General features: G+C 35.8%; 1 protein-coding gene across 1 annotated transcript; it reads right to left on the reverse strand.

The window, feature by feature from the left end:
• Positions 1-1,130: 1,130 nt before the first annotated feature.
• LOC145605312 (uncharacterized) lies at positions 1,131-23,138 on the reverse strand. The gene is made up of 27 exons (XM_081661349.1): positions 23,002-23,138; positions 22,654-22,920; positions 22,047-22,106; positions 21,832-21,924; positions 20,570-20,798; positions 19,175-19,281; positions 17,763-17,825; positions 17,274-17,374; positions 14,798-14,892; positions 13,998-14,018; positions 13,047-13,142; positions 12,844-12,964; positions 12,518-12,715; positions 12,155-12,345; positions 11,657-11,928; positions 10,530-10,631; positions 9,597-9,773; positions 9,000-9,188; positions 6,856-7,097; positions 6,618-6,764; positions 5,778-6,012; positions 4,945-5,073; positions 4,674-4,814; positions 2,678-2,743; positions 2,402-2,581; positions 2,172-2,231; positions 1,131-1,759 (listed from the first exon to the last, which is right to left on the reverse strand). The coding sequence occupies exons 1-27, from the start codon at positions 23,005-23,007 to the stop codon at positions 1,748-1,750; spliced, it is 3,600 nt and encodes a 1,199-aa protein (XP_081517475.1). The 5' UTR covers positions 23,008-23,138; the 3' UTR covers positions 1,131-1,747.
• Positions 23,139-24,425: the final 1,287 nt, after the last annotated feature.

Consider the following 24,425-nt stretch of genomic DNA (forward strand, 5'->3'; position numbering starts at 1 on the left):
TAGTCCGTGCACTATTCATAAGAGCAATTTCCCACTTTTTATAAGGTAGGGATGTAAGGGTAATTTTGACTTTTTTACAATAATTAAATGAAAGTCCGCCTTAATCAAGAATTTGTGTTATTAGTTTTGTATCAGGTGGCTTACATTAGTTTTATTGTAAAATGACCAGTTTAAGAGTAGCTGTAACTATTTTTATGGTAACTTTAATCCCTTTAAAGGTAACTTTTAATTTGAAACTAGTGTGTGGTCTGACCGATGCCCCGGGTGTTAGTTTGTACTTATTGGTAACTTTTAATTTGAAATGAGTTTGATTGTATTTTAATGTGTAAAATCTAATGGATCATGCTGTGAATACTAATATGAATACTTTTAATATGTATTCAATAAGGTTTGACAATTTTACGTTGACAAATCGGAAGAACCACTAGTAAAGGACCTAAAGGTGCAATGTGCTAATATAATATTGAGGTTATAGAAGGAAAAATCAATCCATCACATTATTTGATAATGTTTGGAAAAATGAGATATACTGATAGACTGACTGGGATCCTATTGAAGTTCGTTAGAAAAGGGTTCAAAATCCTTTTGAAGTAGGGGCATTAGGATTTTGAAAATCCTATTTGAAGTAGGGTTAAAGAATTGAAAACCCTCTTGCTATATTCCATATTGGAAATCCTCTTCTACTTCTCACAATATCTTAATCAGTGTAATGGAAGAATTGAAAATCATCTTTCTATATTCTACATTAGTACTACAATCGTAGCACGGTATGAGATGAAAGAATATTTAGTACGGAGTATATAAAAAAAAACAATACTGAGTTAGTTTACAAATATTTAGAAGGTATTGAAACTGGAAAATTTTTATCATTTGAAGGCCATGAATATCTTTTTGAACCTTTCATGACGTAGGACAAATCTTATGCAGCAGTCTAGACGTATTGCCAAAATAATGGGATTACTGAAGATGTCACATACGATTATTATCTAGACAACAGGGATAATGAAGGTGTCCTACAAGATATGATGATGGATGAGATAGTGGAAGATTAAGCTCCACTTAAGCAATCTGTTTAGCTGCATATTGTAACCATGTTTATAATACTTACTATTCTACAAAAATGGGTATCATAATAAAGGCGTTGACGTCAATTGCACATTATATGCTACAAAAAAGAATGGGTTTTACATACCTAGGTCTTGAAATGTCAACTCTACAAAACTACATCAAACTGTATTTGGACTGCAGCCTACACAACCAAGATAAGTAGATAACTATACATATGTTCTACCTACAATGTATTTCAGTAAATGATGTGGAACTCGATCACAACATGAGTTTCCATGAGACAAACCTGACTACAAACAACACCAGGGCTTCAAACAATGCAGCTCACCTAATGAGCTATACAGATAACATGTGCGAAGCGTATCGGCACAGACCAGATCAGCAGATACAAATCTAGTATGGAGTCGACACATTTTAGTCAACAAGACTCATCAGTCAGCAACAACGATCTGCCTTAACCATAAATAAAAGAAAACCTTTCCCTCCAGTGAACTCTCTTTAAGCCGCAGAAACAGTTACTAGCTTCTTTACATATACCACAAGGGGATAATTATGTCCTTTCTGAAATACATCATGAGATGCAAATGATTTATCCACACGAATACAGGAAATGTCATCAAGACTGATTAACATAAAGTACTGGTACTAGCCCAGCCACCTTCCCATCTCTACCAGGGCGTTACTTCCTTACCTGAAAGTTCAGAAGTAATAGTCAGTAAGGACACTGTGTGCACGTCAGAAAGTAGGGAATGTGTGCAATGGCATTAAGTCAGGTTAAGCAGAAGAGAGCACATCATTAATGCACAATTTTGAATCATGGGCACCTAGCCAAACAGTTTTTTGACACCTCAACTCCTAAAAAAAGCATTGACACATTTTGTAACTAGTGACTAGACTGACTACACCCTAAAAACTCCAAAAGCTGTAGTGGTGTTTGCCCATATAACACCCCTACAGTAGAATAGCACCATATGTGAAATCGCAAACATACTCACCCTGTATTTCATCTAAAACCAGAATCAACACAAGCATACCAAAAGCCAGGGTTTCTTTTGAATGATAAAAGTTCTTAAGGGGAAAAAAAAAAAGACATCTTCACTTACAAAAAACCAGCCATCCACTTCATCCTCAATTTCAACCTCTTCGCCTGCTGTTAGATTTAACTGCATGAAAATAGAGAATGATCAATATCTAACTGTTAGAAAAACAATAGGATATGGATATGCTTTTGGCTGCACAAAATGAAAAAGGAAAATTTTAAAACAAATTTAATCATCTAATCCACCAGACAGTAAAAACCCAAAATCTGAACAAGTTGCACAAGTGGATTTACCTCGTCATCCCCACCAGCAGTAAAGTCATAGAGAGCAGTTCCAGGCTGAGGAGTTCCAGAAGAAACTCGTTCTTCATCCTGGGATCCAAAACTACGAGATGCAGAACCAGCTAATGGATTAACAAATGAATCTTCTCTCTCAAAGGCATGTGATTCATATGATGGAGGTTCTTCTTTAATCTGTAGATGCTAGAGGTATCAGTAAGGCATAACTAATAGCAAATTAACACAGCAGAGAACACAAGGGGGGAAAAAGGTTGTTTAGTGAGCACTGACCGGAGAGCCATAGCCCTCGTAGAGAGATGAGCTACCCCCCATGGGATACTTGTTAGATGCCTTCTCCTGCAAGTTAAATAGTTTGTTATTCCAGATAATTGCTCACAAAGCAAGATGATATAAAGTAGAGTTGTAAAACAGATCAGTTGGGTCCAGCATATAAAAAGGTGTGCCTAGGCGCAAGGCGACATGGGCCATGAACCTTTTTTTGATCTAGGCAAGGCAATCAAGGAGAGGGACGCAAATTTTTTTTTTTTTTTCCCAGATTTTTTTTTTCTCTTTATTTATTAAGTGTGCCTCACTTCAATAGGGTGCAGGGATCCCTATCTCCTTGGTGGTATGCCTTGAGCCATTTTATACATTTGTTATTTTGTTGGGTCGAGTTTGTTTAGTATAGCTAAAATATCAGGTTTGAAGCTATGATAATCAGACTCGCCACCTATCCAGCTGTACCCATGTTAGCATGACACTACCTGAGTTCAGACACATATTAAAGGTTAAAGTCAGAAACAAATTCCCTCAGTCTCTACAAAGTACAAACTTAGCCTATCCTCAGTCTATTTTTAGATGATATGGGATACCATCAAATTCAGTTTAACCTAAAGAAACATTAAATAGAGACTGACATCAAATTCAACTTCCCCCATCTATTTATATAGATGCAACGTCTTGCAAATTACACCATTCACACTCTTTGACTTTTGTTGGAGATCTACAATTTAGAGAAAACAGAGTCTCGTGGGATCTTGCTAGATTCATCACAATTACGCTTTAGAAATATGAACATTTTTATACTTATATTTATTGGTAATAAAGAATTTAATGGTTGAAATTCTGCATAGGAAAGCGTGAAGATAGAGGGGTTACATCTCCAAGTAACGAAGGAATAACATACAGAACGAGTATTTAACTTTGAAAACCCAAATTCTAAAAATCAAGGCATCAACTCATGTAGATGAGTCAAGGATATTAGAGGTTTCACTCACCAAAGAGAGACAACCACTTGTGTATTGCCATCCTTCCACTGCTACAGTTAATTTTTTTGTACAATGGTTGAAATACATACTTTAGAGAAACCCTCTCACAAGTCAAAATCTCTAAAGTTAGAAGGATATCCCGTAAGGAAGCTGGGGAGGGGGACATAGGAAAAGAGTTTTACAACTAACATGGAAACCTCATTGAACAAAAAATCTGTCTCATTCAAACTTGGAGAAGTGTTTTCATGGGAAAAAGATACAGGTTAACAACCTATTTTCTATGTCTCTAATGACAATGAGAGTTCTTAAAGAAAGGGGATCAAGATGCATGATCTAAGGATGTGGAGATGTGTGCTTAGATAAGGAAGGCATTCTCCACTTAGAAATGGTAGCCAATCTAAGGATGTAGGAGATGTGTGCTTAGGTAATGGATTTTTAAAGGTCAAAGGAAGTTTCTGCTGAGGATCCCTTGGTCAATAGCTTGCATTTATGTTTTGCAAAGTATGAGTGTCAGTGCAGGAAAAGAGGAGCTGTCTCTGTGAAGGAAACAGAGCTCTACCTAAAGCATCAAGCCTTATAAATTTGGTCAGATTCAAAGAGGTTAATAAGGCTAAATAGGTATGTTTTGGGGTGAATCCAATGCATTTGATGGTTGAAGGGAAAAGTTACAGAAGAGAAAGATGGAGCCACATTAAATTTTTTATTTTTACAGTAGGCCACAGAAGAAAATGTCATTAAGAAGGATACATAACAAAGATGTGATGAGACTAGCCGTACTCTAGAATACCTAGGCGGAAACCACTTACTCTCTCATATATATCTTTTATTTAATCCTCTGTTGAAAAAAATGGGGAAATAAAGTCGACAAAGTAGGAAATGCTGGTATTATATTGTAACTTGGACTTTTTCAGCAATTAAGAAAAATACAGGAAAAGAAAAGGAAAAAATAGCCATAAAGAAACAGACAAAGGGAAGATATTTAGAAAAGACCAAAATCTAGTATCAAAATCAATTCATACCGATGACTGTGAGCCCCCATATGATGGCTTTGAACTAAAAAGTGAAGGATAATTCATTCCACCAAAATGTGATGATATGGAGGTCCCAACTGATCCTGCTGAATCTGGAGAAGATGATCCATATGACCGCGCATCATCTTCCTGCAAAATCGTACATACAAACAAGGTGCAAAATTAGTGGCAAAAGAAATGAAAAGGGAAGTTCGGAGGACTTTCTAGATAAGAGAAAATAATACTAATAATAGAACCCAGAGAATGCTCAGATGCATACCTCAAGTTCTGTGGTCTCCAGAAGTGTCTTTGCCCACATGTCATCATAACCAACAGAAGGTCGAGCAATGACGTTCTCCTCCTCAACATCTGGAGCATCAGTTCCCATCCCAGCAAGAAACTCATTAACCTAGCACCATAAAACATGCAAGCAGTAAGGACATGGTGTCAGATGACCAACCCAGGGCATAGAATTATGCGTACTTGATTTCGGCAATAGAAAAACTATTTAAACGGTGACAAAAGGTAGGCAGCTTAGCATTGCAGTACCATGGTATTAATATAAGAGGCACTGTGTCAAGGATTTAAAAACCCACCTGAATGTGATATTCTAGTTTCATTAAATCATATATGAAAATCCACTATGGATTATTACCTCTAAAACTTTACATTTCAAAATCATAAGGTGTACATTAGACCCACAAGGAAGCTCTGGACACATTCTATTTATTAGTTATTACCTATGTTTAACCCCCTCATTTCTCAAGATAGGACATAAGGTGTTACAAAGCATATAAGCAAGTTGATTTAATAAGATACTAAAAATCTTCAACTCATACAGAGACAACTCAACATTTTTGAAAGTGCCAACAACTTAGCTACTTCTCACCTCTAACCTTAACATCATTATAAATGAAAAAAGCTAGCTCATTACCATAATATGAGAAGTCCCACATTAAAAGAAAATCGGTAGTAAATAAAAGAGTGGTTAAAAGAGGCAAGCTAGTTGTGGAACATCATGGCTACCTAATGGGCTTGCAGCATATTTATCTCACCAAGCTCATCATACCTAAAACGTACAGCGTGAAAGACAAATACAATAATTTATCTTACTCTGTTCATTGCAGGTGCATTCTTTCCCAGCAAGCCATCATCACCAAGGTTTGCTGCCCATGCATTGACAAGGTCGTCATCAAGCCCATCAGATTCAGTAGGCGTTGCTTTGGTTTCATACATAAGGTCAGAAATCCCAGTTGCAACAGCAGGATCATTTAAACTGCTGAAGCCACTTATACCAGTCGACACACTGATATTATGCTTGTTGCGGTAGATCTCAATAAGCTTTGAACTGCAATGTAATTTCAAAAGGAAGCAATCATAACTGTCAGCATGAATAAAATAAAGAGCCAATACAGTCAGCATCAGTCCTACCTCCTACGGCTTCTACCTACTCCCCTGCGCCACCACCCCCCCCCCCCCACCCCCCGCGTGCATAAACTGCAATTTTGAAACATATACAAATTGGTGTATATGCAACGTTTTGACTTTTTGTACTATTCATTTGCCAACTTTGAGTACACTTTTTAATAAATATTAAAAATAAATATTAATATCCTTATATGTAAAATATTGTGGATTGGTCTCAATGTATATTTTCAAACATAAATTATTTAATTTTTTTTTTCTATTGTATACAAAAACTAATGTCAAAGTAGTGTATTGGAAAGTAGAAGAGTCAAAACAATGCATCTATAATGCAACGGAGGTAGTATAAAAGGAAGATACCCCACAGATCAAGTCAATACAATGATATAGAATATGGAAATGAGAATGGTCAAAGGCCGAATTATCTTTTCTTTCTTGAAAGTTTCTGAATATCTACTTGCATATCAAGTAGGTTCTACTAGTTAGACAGATTGAAAGGCTAATTATGTCAAGAAGACAAGAGCTTACCTTGTTGGTCCCAGTGGGAGATACTTCGCTCTAGGAACATAACAAAATAGTGAAACAAAATCCAGCAATCTCTCATGAGTCTCATATAACTTTTTTAGTTCTTCATCAGTCCATTCCTTCTTTGCATTGTCATGGGTCCTTATATCCCTGTGATAATAGTTGGATAAGCCTCTTTAAGGATCAACAGAAAAATTTGCAAATCAAAAAGTACATACAAATAAGAGAATTGACTTCTTACCTGATTAGATCATCTTGTGCTTTATACATTTCATCAAGCACTTGTATCATCGGACTCAAAAGAGATCCAAGTCCCGTGCCACTTGCCCCTTGATCTTCACCATTACTAACATGGAGATCAGAAAACTTTGCCTGTACTCCTCCATGAGCTAAAGCATTCAAGAACTCATAGATCTGTATCCTGTATGGTTCACCGGATCTGATAGCCATTGTTGTCAAAGCTTGCACAGCAACTATACGGATCTAATGAAAATTCCAGATAAAGGGGTTAATATCAACCTGATTTGCATATGAGATATAGAAGATTCTAACCACAAGAACACTATATAAGACATCTATGTCATAAGACTGCATTACAACAATTATTTCCCCCATAGTTTTACTCCGTTTCTTTCCTAATCTCCTCAAAGGGTACCAAGGGTGAACTGAGAATATATGAAGAACCAATCTGGCCTATCTTGCGATTGGCTCTAGATATCTTCAATGCAGGTCAGTGTAACATATGAAGAAACATTTCAGCAAGAGCACTAAACAAATTTGAATTTGTTCTGGACAGTAAAGTCTGAAAGATTAATCTATGGTGTAATGCACCCATGCCAAACAATTGGATGGACCAAGCTTTACTCCATTTTCACAGCATGGTTCAACATACAATCATCTTACTTTCAAGCATCACCCCACCAATCCAGCCTACCACCCCCACACTAACAACATTGTCATTGATCACATATCCATTAGTTCCCAGTCTTCCCACCCCACAATTATTTATGGCAGAGTACACCTCCAGCTGGCTCCAGTACTCACGTGTCCAAACCACCCTTCCACCAGCACTAACACCACTTTAGCACAATTTTGAATTGCCAATTTGCAGTCAGGGTGAATTGGGATTAAATTTCAAAAAATTTCTGGTCTTGATTATCATATTAATTTCATGATGCGGTCCATTTTTCTGAAATTCCAGCTCTTGAATTACCTCTGATTGTTACTTGGATAGTTAGCACATGCTTGATTTGATTTATGTTACTTTGGAAAGACGTTCAGTTATGGAAAAGAATAAAATAGAGGAAAAGATTTATGTGAATGAGAAAAGATAAAAGATTGATTGTTGAAGGAGATTTAACAAGGAGAAAGAAGATATGGTGTCTGTTATGAAGGAAGGCGGCCATCTTTGGTGGACAGAAATCATAAAAACACGGACTCCATGGAGTATTATAAATTTTTAAAGGTTAAAGGGAAAATTGGTGAAAACAGGTAAATTTGAGACAAGATAACTCACTTAGTGCTCGAGCCGAGCCCACGTCTAGGGGATTTTAGCACTTGGTTTGGCTCGTTAACACCCCTAGTAGGACGCAACAGACCAAAAGGAAAAGAGATTGCGAGGAGGGAAAAGCAATTTAAAAAAAAATTTCAATCAAATTTATAAACCCTAGAAATGTTACTTAGGGGCAAATTTCACCCCTGCTTCCCCCTTCTAATTTCTCTATACAAGAAAAGCGAAATTATATTTAGTTTGCAAATCAAAATTAGATTTTATGTATGATGTTAAGCAAAATGGTATGGGAAGTTGGTTAAAAAATGGCGGGATGGTGGAGGTGGAGGTTAGGAAGAAAAAAGGATACGAGGCTTTTGAAGAAGGCACGTGCATTGAACATAGTCAATGCTGGAATGTAGTCGTCAATGGTCTGAATCCGGTCAAAGGTCTCAGTCAATTAAAAAAAATAAAAAATTGTTTTAAGGTCCAAAATGCCACTTTTTTTATATAAAAATCAACTTACTAATATTTTTGAGGAGAAGAGGAGAAATCAACTTACTAATATAAAAGGCCCTTTGTAACAAAATTTTCAATAATAATAATAAAAAAAAAATAGTTTATAAGATAAATTTTTTTAAAATTCATTATCATGTTAACTAGGGATCCTATGCAGAAAATTTTATATGATCTAATTAGCACAGTTGCGCAATGCATGAAAACTTGTTCTTAGACAACTGATATGAAAGAGAACCATCTCACAGCCAACATTTTGTAGTATCTTACTTTCAAGAACTCATTCTATCATAAACTAAAAAGAGATGAAAAGTGTTAAGAATTGAAAGAAACAAACATGTGTGGAAAGCTTAAAGAACATTAAGGAACAGAGGTAGTACCTCCCAACTGCCATTAAAGGCACACCTTTGAAGTCGAGTCAAAGCAGTAGCAAGCGTGGGATTACGAGAACTTGCTGCTGCAACCATTTTATCAGCATCCAACATCATTAATGCAGTACCTGGGGGTGTTGCTGATTCCCAAGCATATTCGGATGCAGCATAATTTGCATTTTCGCCAAGAAACCACACCTGTGCAGCTAGAAGTTCAGAAAACATACTACAATCTAATAAAATACTCCCTCCATTTTTTTAAGTGCATCAATTTCACCAACACGTAGTTTTAGGGAAGCGAGTAGAATGGAATAAAATTTTGTGTATGTAGGTTTTGTTGGGAATAAAAAAAATAATAATAGAAAGAGAGTAGGGTAACAGTTACTTAAGGGATGTGATAGAAGAGAAATAATTAAAAACAGTAGAAAGATACAATAAAATATAAGAGAAGATGTCTTAAAAAGGAAGTGATGCATTAAAAAAAAAAAAAACATTTAGGAGAGTGATGCCCTTAGAAAAAACCCAAAAAAAAAAAAAAGAATTAAAATTCATGAATTTTAAAAATCAATAAAAAATTCACTAGAAACAAAAAAATGTAATACTCACTGCTGCTTGGACTAATCTTTGTAAAGCCAAAGCTGACTTTGGATCAGAAGCTGATACTCTGTCCACAGAAGTGATGCCCGCCATTGAACCTGGCTGTGGAGGTGGTAAATCGAGGACGATGGTCACTGCTTCTAAAGCAGTGTGTTTGCCATCTGGACCAGCTCCCACAAGGCAAGTCTGCAAATACATAGGAATATTAGCTCCATAATTTTTCCATTTCAGCTACTTAGATTTTAAACATCGAACATCAAAGACACAAACAAAAATCACATAATATCTAGAGAAACCAAGTGGATCTCACTCAGACCAAAATAAATTGACACTATTCCCTTGGAGGGGGGTTCGAATCTTGGCAAGTCATTATTAAGGTGCAAGCTTCCAGGCAACTTGTATTGAAGCCCTGGTTTATGTTGACATTAAAAGTCTTAGTACAGTTCTCTATATTGAATAAAAGAATGAATTAGCAATTGAGAGAATCCACTTCATATGTTGTGTTATCCTCATCTTATTTCACTAATTTGAAGACAAAAATGCATATGAATTATTTAAAGGGAAGTAGGTGGTCTGGTAATAGGCTAATAATTGCTACCTTTGTAAAAGTTAAGTTTTAGTAGCAATAAGTTCATATTTAAAATTTAGGATTTAATCTAATAAGTTAAAATAAGTTTGAAAATGTTAATAAAACTTCCGGGCTCATAAGTTCTTCGAATTGGAAAAATTTAAGAAAAAATCTCAACCTCTTAGAATTAACAATTCCTACCAATTAGGGGTGGCTCTAGAAGCATAAGAATACGGCATTTTTTTAGCTAAACAATAGGAGATCAATTAGAAAAAGGTTGCATGACTGCAGGAGATTTACACAAGAGCCAAAACAGACAAGTGCAGTATTTAAATGGAGCAACTTAATTGCTGGGAAGAATGCTTTGAACTTACTTTCCATAAAAGTTGTAGTACGTCTGCGTCAATCTTTCCGGGAACCTTTGTGGCGAAAATCCTAGCAATTTCTAGTAGAGTCACAGCCATATCTGGAGTTGCCTGTAGTTATGAGAATTATAAGTACCAGAATAAGCAAAATGTTTAATGATCTCAGCTACATTACAGGGCAGTAAATTAAAAGCATGATCACGTGTGACAGAGAATACAGAAGCACAAATAGCCAAAAATTAAACCTTAATGTTTTCTTCCAATCAATCTTATGAATCATGACATAAATTATTGTTTTAAAGAAGCAAATACAGTCCACTTTAATTCCAAAATTTTATTACAATGATAAGGCACTGCCAAACATAAAAAGAATGTATCTTCTATTATCTGCATCCTACTACGCACTAATTCCATATTTCAAATCTGCATCCGAAACCGAGACAGCCTAGAGATGTTAGCACCAAACCTTTCACAGACAATTAACATGACAACCACCAACCCCAGTGCTTGAATTTTTGCTCTTGGTAGTACAATAAAAATCATGCTCCAAACTAAATGTTCTACTACACTTGCATGTCCATTTCATTAAACATAAATACTTTTATAGAAATATAAAATTAAAATAAATAAAAAGGTTCTCCAACCCACTATTGGCATACTGGGTGTTTTTATCAACTTGACAAAGCTGACTGTACTTTTGAACTTTAACCATGCTCCTTAGCCATGTGGCACATTGGGAGCAACCATGTTCACATCCGTTCTTTAAATTTGTTGCATTTTCATTAGAGCAAAGCCTTAAAAAAAAAGGTTTATTTATGTTTCATGGTCTAATCAAAATAATATTGGAAATAGTTCATTCATCAAAATTACCACATGGCCAAGGCCACCAAATAGGTATCATTTCATGAAGCAGATAGTATGGAACAATCACTTGCAATAACTGAAGTTATAAGATAACTAAATTGTGACTAAGGTCCATTATTACATCTAAATGAATAAAATAAATACTAGTAAATAGAATCACCAGAAAGAAATAAGAAGCAAAATACAAGATATAGACCTCAAACATATGTGACACTAATCAGTATTCACATGGCAAAATTTCCTTGAAGGCGGTGTAGCATAAGATTTCTAACCTTGAATCGAGCATGGAGAGTCAGCAAAACATCATTCAACAGTGCTGCTGGCCATGCAGGATCTGACAACTCTGATGCAATGATGGATTTTAATTCATCAAATGATTCATGAGGACTTTGCATCCAGATCAATGCTTTGATTACCATAGCACGGACATAAACACATTCACAGGCTACTGTTGTCCGCACTATTTCCATTAATGAAGCTAATAAGCTTGCTATTGTATCCCTTGCACCAGTTCCATTTGAACCAGAAGTTGTTCTTCTAATACCTGGTTATTTGTTGGGATATGAAAGAGTTTGCCCATCATAAGTGACATATTAAGGACAACACACACACAAAAAAAAAGAATAAGAGAGAAAAGAAAATTTGATAAGAGTGTCAACTTTGATGGCTTGAAAGTGCAATTTAATGAAGGCATACGAGGGAATCATGAGGCATGTGCAATTAAGACCACCACAAAATGTCCAGAATTAAAAAATGCAATACAGCCTTACCTTCAGGATGGGAGCTGTCACTAACATCAGGATCGTCTTGTGTATCTGAAAATGTATTAACATAGTCTCGTTCATCAATATCCTGTAAACCAACAGAGATAGCTGCAGCTCGGCTTTTTCCCATTTCCTGAACAACCCTTGCAGCTGCATGCAATACAGGCCTTGAGAAACTACGGAAAGCACTCTCCAGCCTGAAGCAAAATACGAAAACATGATCCAAATGGATGGGCAGACCACATGCAAAATTTATCAGAAAGTATATATTAACACCGTCAATATAATGATTCTGGACCAAAAATTCTTATAATTAGAAGACTTATTTTTGGAGTTAGAAGGATTACTGGGATAAGGGACAATTCCTACCTTCTCATGACAAGTTTAATAAGGGGCTGGGGACGCCTTGTTTTCTTCGATTTGTCTTTGGCTGACTTTGGAGGGAGCACATCTTTAGCTTCATCCTTGGAATCTTTCTTAGCATCTTTTGACAATACAGATGGTGCATCAGGCAGCTTCAAGATCTCTCTAGTCAAACGATACCACCCAGCAGCTCGTTCTTCAGTCCTACAAAGCATAAACCAAAACATGAACAGGGAAATCTTTTTTAAGCTAGAGTAATCAGGGGAGGCAGTTTCAAATGGCATGAAAGATATACAGACGACAGAAGAAAAGAAGTGTCTACAGATTCAGACCTTTCAGAGTTGTCATATTTTCCCAAAACACAAAGGATAGCCTCAAAGCAAACTCTTTCACTTGGATCAAGGAGGAGTTGATAGAGCAGTGAATTAAACTGAGTTTTAATATCAGGCCTTTCTGCATATAAATCATTAGCATGGAAACCATCAAGTCACACATTACTATAAACGTTACTGCAACATGATATGCAATCCCTTACCATCTAGAGCCCGTGCTCTTGAAATTGTATGGCACAATTTTGCAAGGGCAACTCTAGCAAGCACATCATGCAAATGGAGAACATCATGAAGTGCACCTGGTTCATAAACATCTATATTATTAGTTTTGCAACATAAAGAACTTTTTAAACAGGAAAAGATCATCAACATTTTAAACACCTGGTTCATATGATCTTGAGAGGACCGGATTCACCAATCCTCTCAAGATCATCAATTATAGAAAATGTTAACCATGCTTTGTGTCATTAAAATAGTAACCATAGAAAACCCCTATACTGTAGCAGCAAATGGAAAGCCAGGATGACTATTCATTCCGCAAAGTCCATAATCTACTTAATCCTACACTAATATTCCGCAAATCCCCTCTAATCACAAAGCCCATCCAAGCATGCCAATCTCCATGGAGGTTTCCCTCTATGTCTTACAATAATCTAATTTGGCATAAGATAATTTCATCTAACTGGTGACTGATGTCAGACAGGCCAACTTCACATCACACAATATTAGTTTCTTCGCATTAAATATGATATATAATGGTAAAGATCACATAAAAGTATAACTAGCTACCAGACTGCCAATACCACAAACATAAATAAATAAATAAATAAATAAATAAATAAATAAATAAATAAAGGATTTTTTGTCAGAATCTACCTAATTAAACCCAGATTTTATGAGAAACTAAATTGTTAAAAGAAACTACCTAATAAAAGGTAAAATGTTACTACCTCTAGCCAGATTTCCACCACTGACCTAATTTTCCGGCGTTTAACCTACCTCAACACACCCCTAATACCACTGCAAGGGTTGGTTTTCAAGGTGATAAGACTACTTTCAGGGTGGCTGGGGGATATTCCGAGTTTTTATGATAAAAACTAAGTAAATACTAGTAAATCCATGAAACAGTCCACGTATATAGAAAACCAACATACCTCCGGATGCAATTTGCTTTCCTGCATTAAAAAAAATATTCCCAAGTGTCAGATACTCAGATAGGTCAGACCCACAAAAGGTGACAGAACTTACTAGCAAGGTTACTGTAACAAACAAATCCCTTAATTGCAAGAACTAGAGAATATTACAACCATATGATTATATAAACTTAAGCTGCTCATGGCCAAAGGATCTTTTTTAATCATATATACTAGTAGCTGAAGATTGCAGCTGCCAGTCAGCCAGTGTACTGATGTGGAAGTTTGTAGTAAGAAATTAAAGTACAAGGACATTGATGGTGCACATCAGCAACAGACACAAGGCAGCAAATCATTTAAAGAATGACATTACAAAAACTATTTAAAAATCACAGCCACATTTTCCACACAGTCTAAAGCATATTAAGCAACTATATTCAGAGAATCATACTAATATAATCTCACAATTAGCATGAACATAACCAAAAAAATTTGCATTCCCAAATCCTATCTTCTTCCCTTCCCCTAAACACAATCTTCTTTGACAGAGATCATAAACAGCTAGAGTCCATCAATCTATAACATGACACCTAGCTTACATAGTTACACTCCTGAGTATGGAATCAGGATCACATACAAAATAGTATACTCAGTAGGCGGTGTACTCTGAATTAAAGCAAAAATATTAAACATGAAAGTGAGAACAGTATCCACAATTGACAGGAAAGAACACAAATCCAAATAATAAACAGGCACATAGCAATCTAAAGGTCACATTTATTCAAGTTTACCAGAATATTTCACAGAACTGCATGTTTTACCTAATGTCATTGCAACAGCATAAGGGTCTTTAGCTGCTAGGTCAGATAGTATCTCCAAAGAGTGTCTCACAGCAACAGGATCGGCAAATGAAATCCTGCAAGTATTCATTATTCAAAACTTTTTACTCCTTCACATGAAAAAGAGAATAACTATCCACCATAATTTCCAAAGTAACCCAAGTAACTTGAATCTCCAAATTAGAGCAAATCACTATAAAATATATTTGTTGATTACTTGATTCCATTTCTAACTACATCACAGAACAACCATAAATACAGTGGCCCACAATAACTTCTTCTAATTAACCCTTCCAAACAAATCAAAGTAGGACTCCCTAGTCCCCATGGCCCACGCAATGCAAACAACTTCCTTCAAAGATATTTGCCACCTGGTGGTAGCAAACTTCACACTGATGTCATGGATCGGGTCGAGCCTACACAACAGCCCATAAGGGTATATGAGAGAAGGCACAAAATCAGAGCACAAGACCATCAGCAGCAGCAGAGTAACCCGGAACAGGACAAAATGATTTAATGCTCCACTATGGAATGTGGTGAATGTACTACTGCAGTGAAGGCCTCCTTGGCAGAACAAGACAAAGCATTTTATTGCTAGGGTTGGATTGCTTGTATTGGGAACTTGGTATATATAGTGATAGTAACGAAATAGGAGAGGCATGTTGAGAGAAGTATTGTACTAAGTAGAATATCAGTAGCAGTAGAGAACCTTGTAGCCGTTATTATTCAATTAAATCAAGTTCCAAGCTTTCCTCTAAAAGATTCCATTTTTATTGCTATTTCATTACTGTTACATTGTTAGAGCTTAGCTAGTATATTGCAACTGACCAGCAAAGCAGACAAATATCTGACATGATAGTGATTAGCAAACTCCGCCCGCACTTTTAAAAGCATACCAATTAGCATTGCTCCTACCTCAACCCATGTCCACACTATTCACAACTAGGGGTGAGCAAAAAATAAGGGTACCTTGAATCGAAACCAGAACCTGTTAGGAATACAATAAGTTCCAATTCCGGGTAGTAAAACAGGGAACCTGTAACATGTTCCGGTTCAGGTTCTAGTTCTAAAAAATTGAGAACCTGTACCGTGAAACCTGATAAAAGTATCACTTAAGCACATTTACATCAATTCAAGCCCAAATTCTAATAAATAAAAATTAAATTAATAATTATAAATATATGTACTACCTCCAGTTTATATTATATGCAACTTTGTTGTATTATTCGTGAAATATGAAAAATTCCAAAGTTGCATATAACACAAACTGAAGGTAGTATTAAATTTGCTAAACAACTACTTTTTGTTGTATTTGCACGTAGTAAAAGTAGTAAATTTATGACCCTTCAAAATTTTTTGAAATCATTACGCAAAAAAGTACAAAGTATATTTAAAAGGGTACCCTGAATCAGCACCAGACCTGCAGGTTCCGATTCCTATTCCCATTTTCCAGGAACCTGTTCAAACATTCTGGTTCCTATTCCGATTCTCGTTTTGAGGATTGCAACAAGTTTTGATTCTAGGAATTTTAACAAGGTACCGTGTTATGCTCACCCCTATTCACAACCTTAAATGAACTGTAGCCTCCTAAATAAATATCGATAAAAAAGGATTCAAAAGATGAAGAGGCTAGGTAAAGCAACTCAGAAAAGACTAATATACAAGAAATTGAAAAACGCCCAACAAACCACCCTATATCACTATATCAGTATAATCAAGATTTATCTACCTAAATTTAGTAAAATCCGGATTGTCAATCATCAAAATAAGCTCCTCTATAGATTTGGAAAAACTGACGTGTACCATATTACCTAGCCTTCTCTTAACTTTCCGTACTTCCATCTATTCAAGCATTTGGCTAGCTCATCAAAAGTTGGTGGTCAACCGTTTGCTTTTCGGGTAGTGACGAATAATGTTGTAATGTTCGTAGGGGTGCCGCTCATATTTCTCAGCCAAAAGAATTGCTCACTACCTTACTAGATTCCACTAACGTTGATTCTGCTACCACTTGTAAGAATATGAGATAAGAATGAAACCGAACAGATCTTGAGTTAAAATCTTTTCTCTCCTTATCAAGCAATATGTAATCATTCAGTGGAAGAGTGTTCACTGAAAAAGACGGTGTTGTCCGACAAAAGGCAAATTTCAGTGGTGGATGCCAAGAACGTTGATTAGTGGATTAGTAACGTATTTCAAAGAAAAACAAGGTTTTGCCACTGTTTGTACTTTTGTAATCAACACAGTGGTCGTTTTTCCTTTGTAATCAACAGCAAAGAAATTTAATTAATTGACCTTCAATTCAATTAAATTAAAGGGAAAGAGTCAAGCTTTACTTCCTAATACTTTTTCTAACACTGTAAGAGTCAGATAATATGGAACAATGGGGATACATTCTGAATTACTTAGACTAGATAATTAAGTTAGTTAAGTGAAAATAAATAACCAAATAAAAGCTTACCCCTGTGCAGCTCGATTCAGGAACACTGGATTTCCTGGGTCTAAAGGAAGTCTTCTCAATGCGCTCAGGGCAGCATATTGCAAATTACTCCGGACAATGAACTACAATTCAAATTTAAAGCAAAACCTTTGTTTAACATAGCAAAATACTTTCTTGATCTAGAAAATTTCATCAAATAACAAAATACAGCTTTAATTTACAAGAATTGAGGACAACAACTATGATTATCCTAAGTAAAAGAAGCCAGCATGCCATTTACTCTTCATATCATAAAAAGAAAACCAGGAAATATTCCCACAAAATAGCACCTAAATGAAACAAGGAAGACTTGCTCTATCCTACAAGCTATCAATCCCGCTAAGATAACTGCAAATGCATCAGTCACAAAATTTTCCAACTCACTCAAATTAAAATTTTAAATATGCATGAAAAGACCACTATGAAATCACTACATAAAAAACTTGAAGAGGATAAGTTCATAAACAGTACCTCCTTATCACCACCTTTTGTCCCAAATATCCCCTTTTTTGGTTTGTTTGGTCCATCTGCAACCTGACAAATAGAAACATGTGGGGAAAGATTTTAAAAATTAATAAGTAAATGAATATTAAAAAAAATAAAACATAAAAATTGTGATTTGCATGGTGATGAATCAAACTCAATAAAGTTCTAGGAAAAGATTGAATTTCAGGATACTCCAAAGCAGAGATGACAAAAAGAAAGAGGCAAAATCATAAAGGCCAATCTTTTATAGACTTTGTGTGTTTGCATGTAATGAGTAATACGATATGAAATTGGGCTGCCTTACCTCAAGTTGCCACCCCATTCGGTCGTCTGTGATGGTAATAGATTTATTTTGTAATGTTATTAGGTTTGACATGTGCAAGTGTCCATAGTAATGGTTGTCCCCCCTCCCCCCCCCCCCCCAAAACACCCTCCCCGTATCTCCTTTTTAAGGGCATACCTGGATTACTTGTTACTGGGGTGGAAAAATCAGGAGTAAAAAACCAGAAGTATTTAGATCCCTAAAGCAGGGCAAATGCTGTTCCCTGAAATGAGGGTAACAGTTACCAAGGCCCCAGGGGCATCATTTTCCCCTTACCAACTCTATTACTCACTTCCTCCTGCCTTCCCATCCTACCTCCACCACCACTTCATCTCAATTTCCAATGAGCTCGTTGCCAATATGAATATTGTTGACAAACTTCCAAGTCTTTGATGGTAGGAAAATAAATTCAACTACCATGGAGTCATATTTTGCAAGGTTGGGGCAAGATTTACAATGGTATGTGGGTTGGTTTCCAAGGAATTGGTTGGGTTTGCAATGGTTTGTGAGGTGTTGGGTTTTGTTACTAGTGGTGTAGCTGTGTGAAATCGAAGGGAGATTAATCTTACCTGAGAAATATTGCCAAACTTGAAGAACAGGAAGACTAGCCTCTTTTAGTTTAACTTTCCCCATTAACTTTTACTCCCTTAATTAGTCAAGGAATCTAGGGATTTCCTACAAGATAATGGATGTTTATGAAGAAAACACGTGCTTGGAGGGAAGTTTGTTACCATGGGCATTGGCATGGGACTTTCCTCATAAAAATGACATATAAAGCAACCTACCATTTACTACCGCCTAGTAAATGGTTAGTTAAAGGGATAAAAAAAATACTGGTTCTTAAAACTCTATAGCACAACACACAATTTGGCTTTCATTAACAATGGCCCTTATTATATTTTTTGCAAACTTGAGACTGAGCAGTCAGTACATACTTTTTAAAAGGTTCAAAACCATGGATATATCAAAACTTAAATCTGCAAATTCACTCCACACCATAGCTTATTTAGTCATACATGAAAGGAAGCTTCATTTGGATCTACAATTTAAAAACTGCAGTAGAGCAGAGACAAACCTTGTCAAGAATTCCAAAGACAATTTCATACACTTTCATAAGAATTTCAGAGTTGCTTGATGGAGCATATGTAAGAGCCTTCAATGCTTGTAGTCTCCGTGCATGAACTTTAACAAACAACAAATACAAAAGGTCAGATGCCAAGACAAATAAATCAAGTGAGGGAAAAATATAGTACATCAATTTCCAATGTTTATTCATCATAAAACAAGATTAATATCTTCCTTAAGTGGAACAAAATTTTGTTTGGAGACCACAAACTTGGAAAATGTTTAACATCAAGAAAACTGGGTCAAGTTCAAGAAGTGTCCAAATTTTGAATATGGACAAGACAACAATATAGACCCTACAATTTACATCAACCCCCTTCTCAGTCCCACCTCCCCTGTACCCCCCCCCCCTCCCCAAATAAAAAAAAAATGTTTATTTAAATGAGCACATAAGTTCAACAATCTTGTCTAGTAATGCTTAAGGGCGTATGGTGTGGGTTAGGAATCAATATAAGGTTTAAACTTGGTACCATGTGCTTGGTTCCATTTGGAATTGAGCTTTGTTTCTATTTTGATTTATGCCTGAAGGTTTGGCATTAGCTTAACCAATCTCCCCCCTGAGTTTTAGACCCCATAACTTTGGGGATTTGAGGTATGGGTTTAGAAATTGCAAATTTTTCAAAAAACACAATTACACAAGGTTTGAACTTCAATCATTTTAAACCCATACCTAATACATGAACTCTGTGAGTCAAACACCCTCTTAGCAAGTTGCTACAACTTCCAATTTACATCCAATTTGAGTTGCAGACTTGCAACCCAAGTTTTAATGCCATAATTCAAAAGCTTGATGGATCGAAAAGAATTTTTAAACTGAGAGCCCAATATATGATGCCTGTCTACTAGTTGGCATTTTAGTTTGTTCACAAAGGCACTATGAATCAATCAGAGGAAAAGAATAAATATTAGGGACATCTAGTCTGCAACAACACTATATGTAAATTAACTCAACATATTAATCAATCATATCACCAGCAAAAACTCCCAAAAGCAGTGGCAAACAAGGAAATTATACAAATCATTGTTAAAACATATAACACTGTTATATCATTCTACTAAAGACACCCTCCATTCGTATGATTTAAGGTCATCAAAGTAGCATTACATAATAACATTTAGTAGTTTTCTACTAATATTCACATCGTGTCCTTATAAAATATATAAAAGGGCAAGGAACAAACTTTATACCTGTTTTTCGACTAACCAAGCAGCCTAAGAATATCAGTAATTTTAGCACTAATATAAATTTTTAACAAGAAATTCTTGTAACTACTTCAAAAATTGGAAATCATACAGCTTATCAGATACAAGATATTTTAGGACAGATGGAGAAAAGATCACTCACACTCAACATCTTCATTTAATGACTCCGTAGTAAGTTGCTGGCTTATTCTCGGAACAACATCTGCTCTAGTAACCCCACCAACAGCATCGATATCTGCTAAAGCATCCCAATTAGGAGTTGGTATGCCACCACCTGTACCTAGACCTTGTGAACCAGTATCTGATAAAATTCTTGCCAAGTAATAGTAGACATATCGTAGAACATTTCTATCTTCACACTGTTGAAGAAGCTGCAAATTTTATAGCAAAGAGAGCAGTAACTATTAGCTTACCAGCAAAAATCATGCCCATATAAAGAATTTAACAGAAATCACGGGAGTCAAATTTCTTAGGATATAATCATACATTCATGTTGTCAGCAATACTTCTTGAGCTTGAAAAAGGTTATATTATGACCAGAATAAAGCAGATCATACACAAAGCGACGCAGTTTACCGTTTTTATACTGACAACAACCAACAAAGAAATACTTCTATCAAAACAGAAATTTTAAAACGTCACTCACAATCACAGAAGCAAACATATACAACCAAGCATGATATTATCCATTATCACTCATTTTATAAAGCAGTGCGAATATGCAATGTCAACCAAATGAAATGGGAAACGCAAAGGCAGGCAACAGACAAACACACATGCGAAAGCAACAATGGACACAATAGAGGACCTGGTGCCAATGTGTCACAGTCCGAGTATTACACAAGGACATCAACAAAAGATATAGACACTACAGAAGAGAAGCTAGATTCTAAGCACAAGTCATACTCCCTTTGTTCAAATAAATGCCTCAATTTGACCGTCACATATGCGGATATGCCAATGTAGAAGTTTGAGCAATAAGATCTTTTATAATTAATAAATATATATTGCAAAAATACATAGAGACAATTCCTATAAATACTCAAATATCTATGTTCAAATGTTCATTCATATGTATAAAGCACCAACATTGCTCAAAGTGGTGCATGTGAATAATGCACAAGTCAAATTGGGCACTTGAAAAGAAACGGAAGGGGTATGAAGGATCATATCCTCAAAAACAGTTTCGTTCAGTTAGCCACTTAGCCATGCCTACTTTCTCCCTAAAATTTCATTTTTTATGAGTAAACAAATCTCATTCAATAGGAAAAGTAACTATGAGTTGCAGTACATAACAATGCAGCTAATTTCACCTATAGACATACACAACAGAACTCTTTAATGTAATTTTTTTGTGGCAATTTTCGTTTTGTGCAAAATATCGAAATCGCAAAAAGAACTTACCATAAGAAGGGATGGAGCCAATGAAGGATCAACAGAATTATATACAGCAAGCTTCGGAAATACATGATTCACCAACTGCTTCTGGGAATTTTTCTGCAAGAAAATACACAAACAAAACAACAGAATAGAACATACTTAAGAAAAGGCGATACAAAAGGAAAACACAAGCACCAAACATATGGATGCAGAGTAATGCACTAATTCAAAGTACATACTTGATCAGATGTAGCTGCTAGTTCATGTATACTCCTTGCAAGTTGCGCATATGAAACTGGCTGTAAAACACAATCAGCAAAGACAACAGCAAGTCACTAATATTCAACACTAATAATTGTGACGAATATCCAAGAATAAACACTACCAACATATCACAAGACAAGCTAGTCATTCCCTTATAGCCTAATATCTCACGAAAAATGAAACTTGTTGAATTTCAATTTAAGTAACAATTGGTAAATGCAACAAAACCTCGAATCGGAAAATGGCACAAACTTTCCACTTCACTTCAACAATCTTACATTACAGAAAGAACCGAGAATTCTCAGCAATCAAATCCATCAAACACTACTCACTACACCCAAATCAATCATCTAAATTCGTATATATATCAACAAATCAAATTACAATCCTAATTAAAGCAAAATTCAGAAAAATCAAAGTATAGCAAATGTGAGACAGTAAAATAAAATACCCTTTTCTTCATTAATCATCTAATTTCGTGAATTTATCAACAAATCAAATTACAATCCTAATCAAAGCAAAATTCAGAAAAATCAAAGTATAGCAAATATAAGATAGCAAAATAAAAAATAAAAAAAATACCCTTTTCTTCTGCTTTTGGGGCAAGATATTAGCACGAACAGCTCTAGCAGCAGAAAGTGTGTCATGGTGTAACGAAGTTAACGTAGTGTGTGTCTTCTTCGATTTACGATCAGTAACCGGTTTCCCGAGAGATGAAGGTGGCGGCATCGTGGTAGACGGAGCCATTTGCATTGGCGCCGATGTTGCCGACGAAGACGAAGATGGTGGTGGTTGTGCCGCCTTAGGGTCGGACGTCATGAGATCCATCAGCGTCATGCCGGAAGAATCCTGGAAGAAGAGAGAGAAAGAGAAAGTGAGTGAGTGATGCAATTGAAGGTGTTGAAGAGGAGAGAGATCTGAAAGAATTACCGCCATTGTTGAGGTCAAGTAAGAATTGGTGATCTCTTCTCTGATCGCCGGCGACCTCACGTCTGATGCTTCTGCCCAATTTCAGCTATCTCACTTCATTTTTTTTGGGAAATTTCAATGATAGCCCTCTAGTATTAGTTAATTGAAATGTATAGTAGTTATTTTTCGATTATCTCTTGTAGCCCTTTATATTTATGGTTTTACGATCGTGGCCTTAATGATAATTTTTCCGTTAAAGCTAACTTAGTTCTACTCAATCAAGGTTAATTGCTTCCAAAAATTATTCTGTGTACCCCCAATGTTGTAAAAATTGCACCGGGTATCCTTGCGAAGTTATAAATGAACCGTGTACCTTGATATATGATAATTATGTGCTAAACACCCTTATTACTAACACCGGTAACTTTCTATTAGTTTTATGTTTTAAAATGCATCGGATACCCTTAAGATTACATAAAATGCACGAAGGGCCTGTTTCACATTTACTTAATTTCAGTTCAGTTCAGCTCCAACCAGTTCAGTTCAGTTCAGCTCCAATCAGTTCAGTTCAGCTCCAATCAGTTCAATTCAGTTCAGTTCAGCTCTTAATTTCCCTCTCTCATAAAATATTCATTTCAGCTCAATTCAGTTCAATTCAGTTCAGTACAGCTCCAATCAGTTCAGCTCCAATCAGTTCAGTTCAGCTCAGTTCAGTAAATATGAACAGGCCCGAAATACCCTTATTAGAGCTAATTTTCATAATATATTTTTCCGGGCAATAATTTTTACGTAAACTCTACAAAAGTCGCTCGCTTTGCAATACTAAATTTTCACTTCTTGCTTGTTGTATTTATCATTAAGTTCTAAAATAATACTACGTATATAACTAACTCAAGTAATGTTTTAGGCAATAGCATAACTTAAAAGGATTACCAAAAATTCAAGCAGTAATATAGTACTCCCTCCGTCCCCTTTTGATAGTCCCTTATAGGCAAATTTTAGTCCCAAAATGTTCACCCCATTTGCTTTCTCCAACAACCATTAATATTAATTTTTTACTAAAATTCCCTCCAATTTGCAACAATACTTGTGCAAATTTAAATTTCCCATATAAATTTTGTTTTCCTATGTACTTTTATTACTTTCTCTCTCTACTTTTTTGCACACCCAATGTTAATTTACCTTTTCAATTTACTTTCACTATTCTTATTTGTGTTTATTAATTCCCGTGAAAAATGCCCATAAGGGACTATCAAAAGGGGACGGAGGTAGTATGTAGTTGTTCCAACTTTCAAGGAATAAGTTGTTTCACAAAAGTTTCTATTAACGTTTAAAGCAATAATACCCAAAAAAAGGCAATGTGATAATTACCATTATGCCTCCCAAGACCGAACAAAATTAATGGTAACGACCCCATCCTTTATCATCTCACGTACATAACTATG

This window comes from Chenopodium album, chromosome 22 (genome assembly GCF_948465745.1).
Source record: "Chenopodium album chromosome 22, dcCheAlbu1.1, whole genome shotgun sequence".
NCBI classification, from domain to species: Eukaryota; Viridiplantae; Streptophyta; class Magnoliopsida; order Caryophyllales; family Amaranthaceae; genus Chenopodium; species Chenopodium album.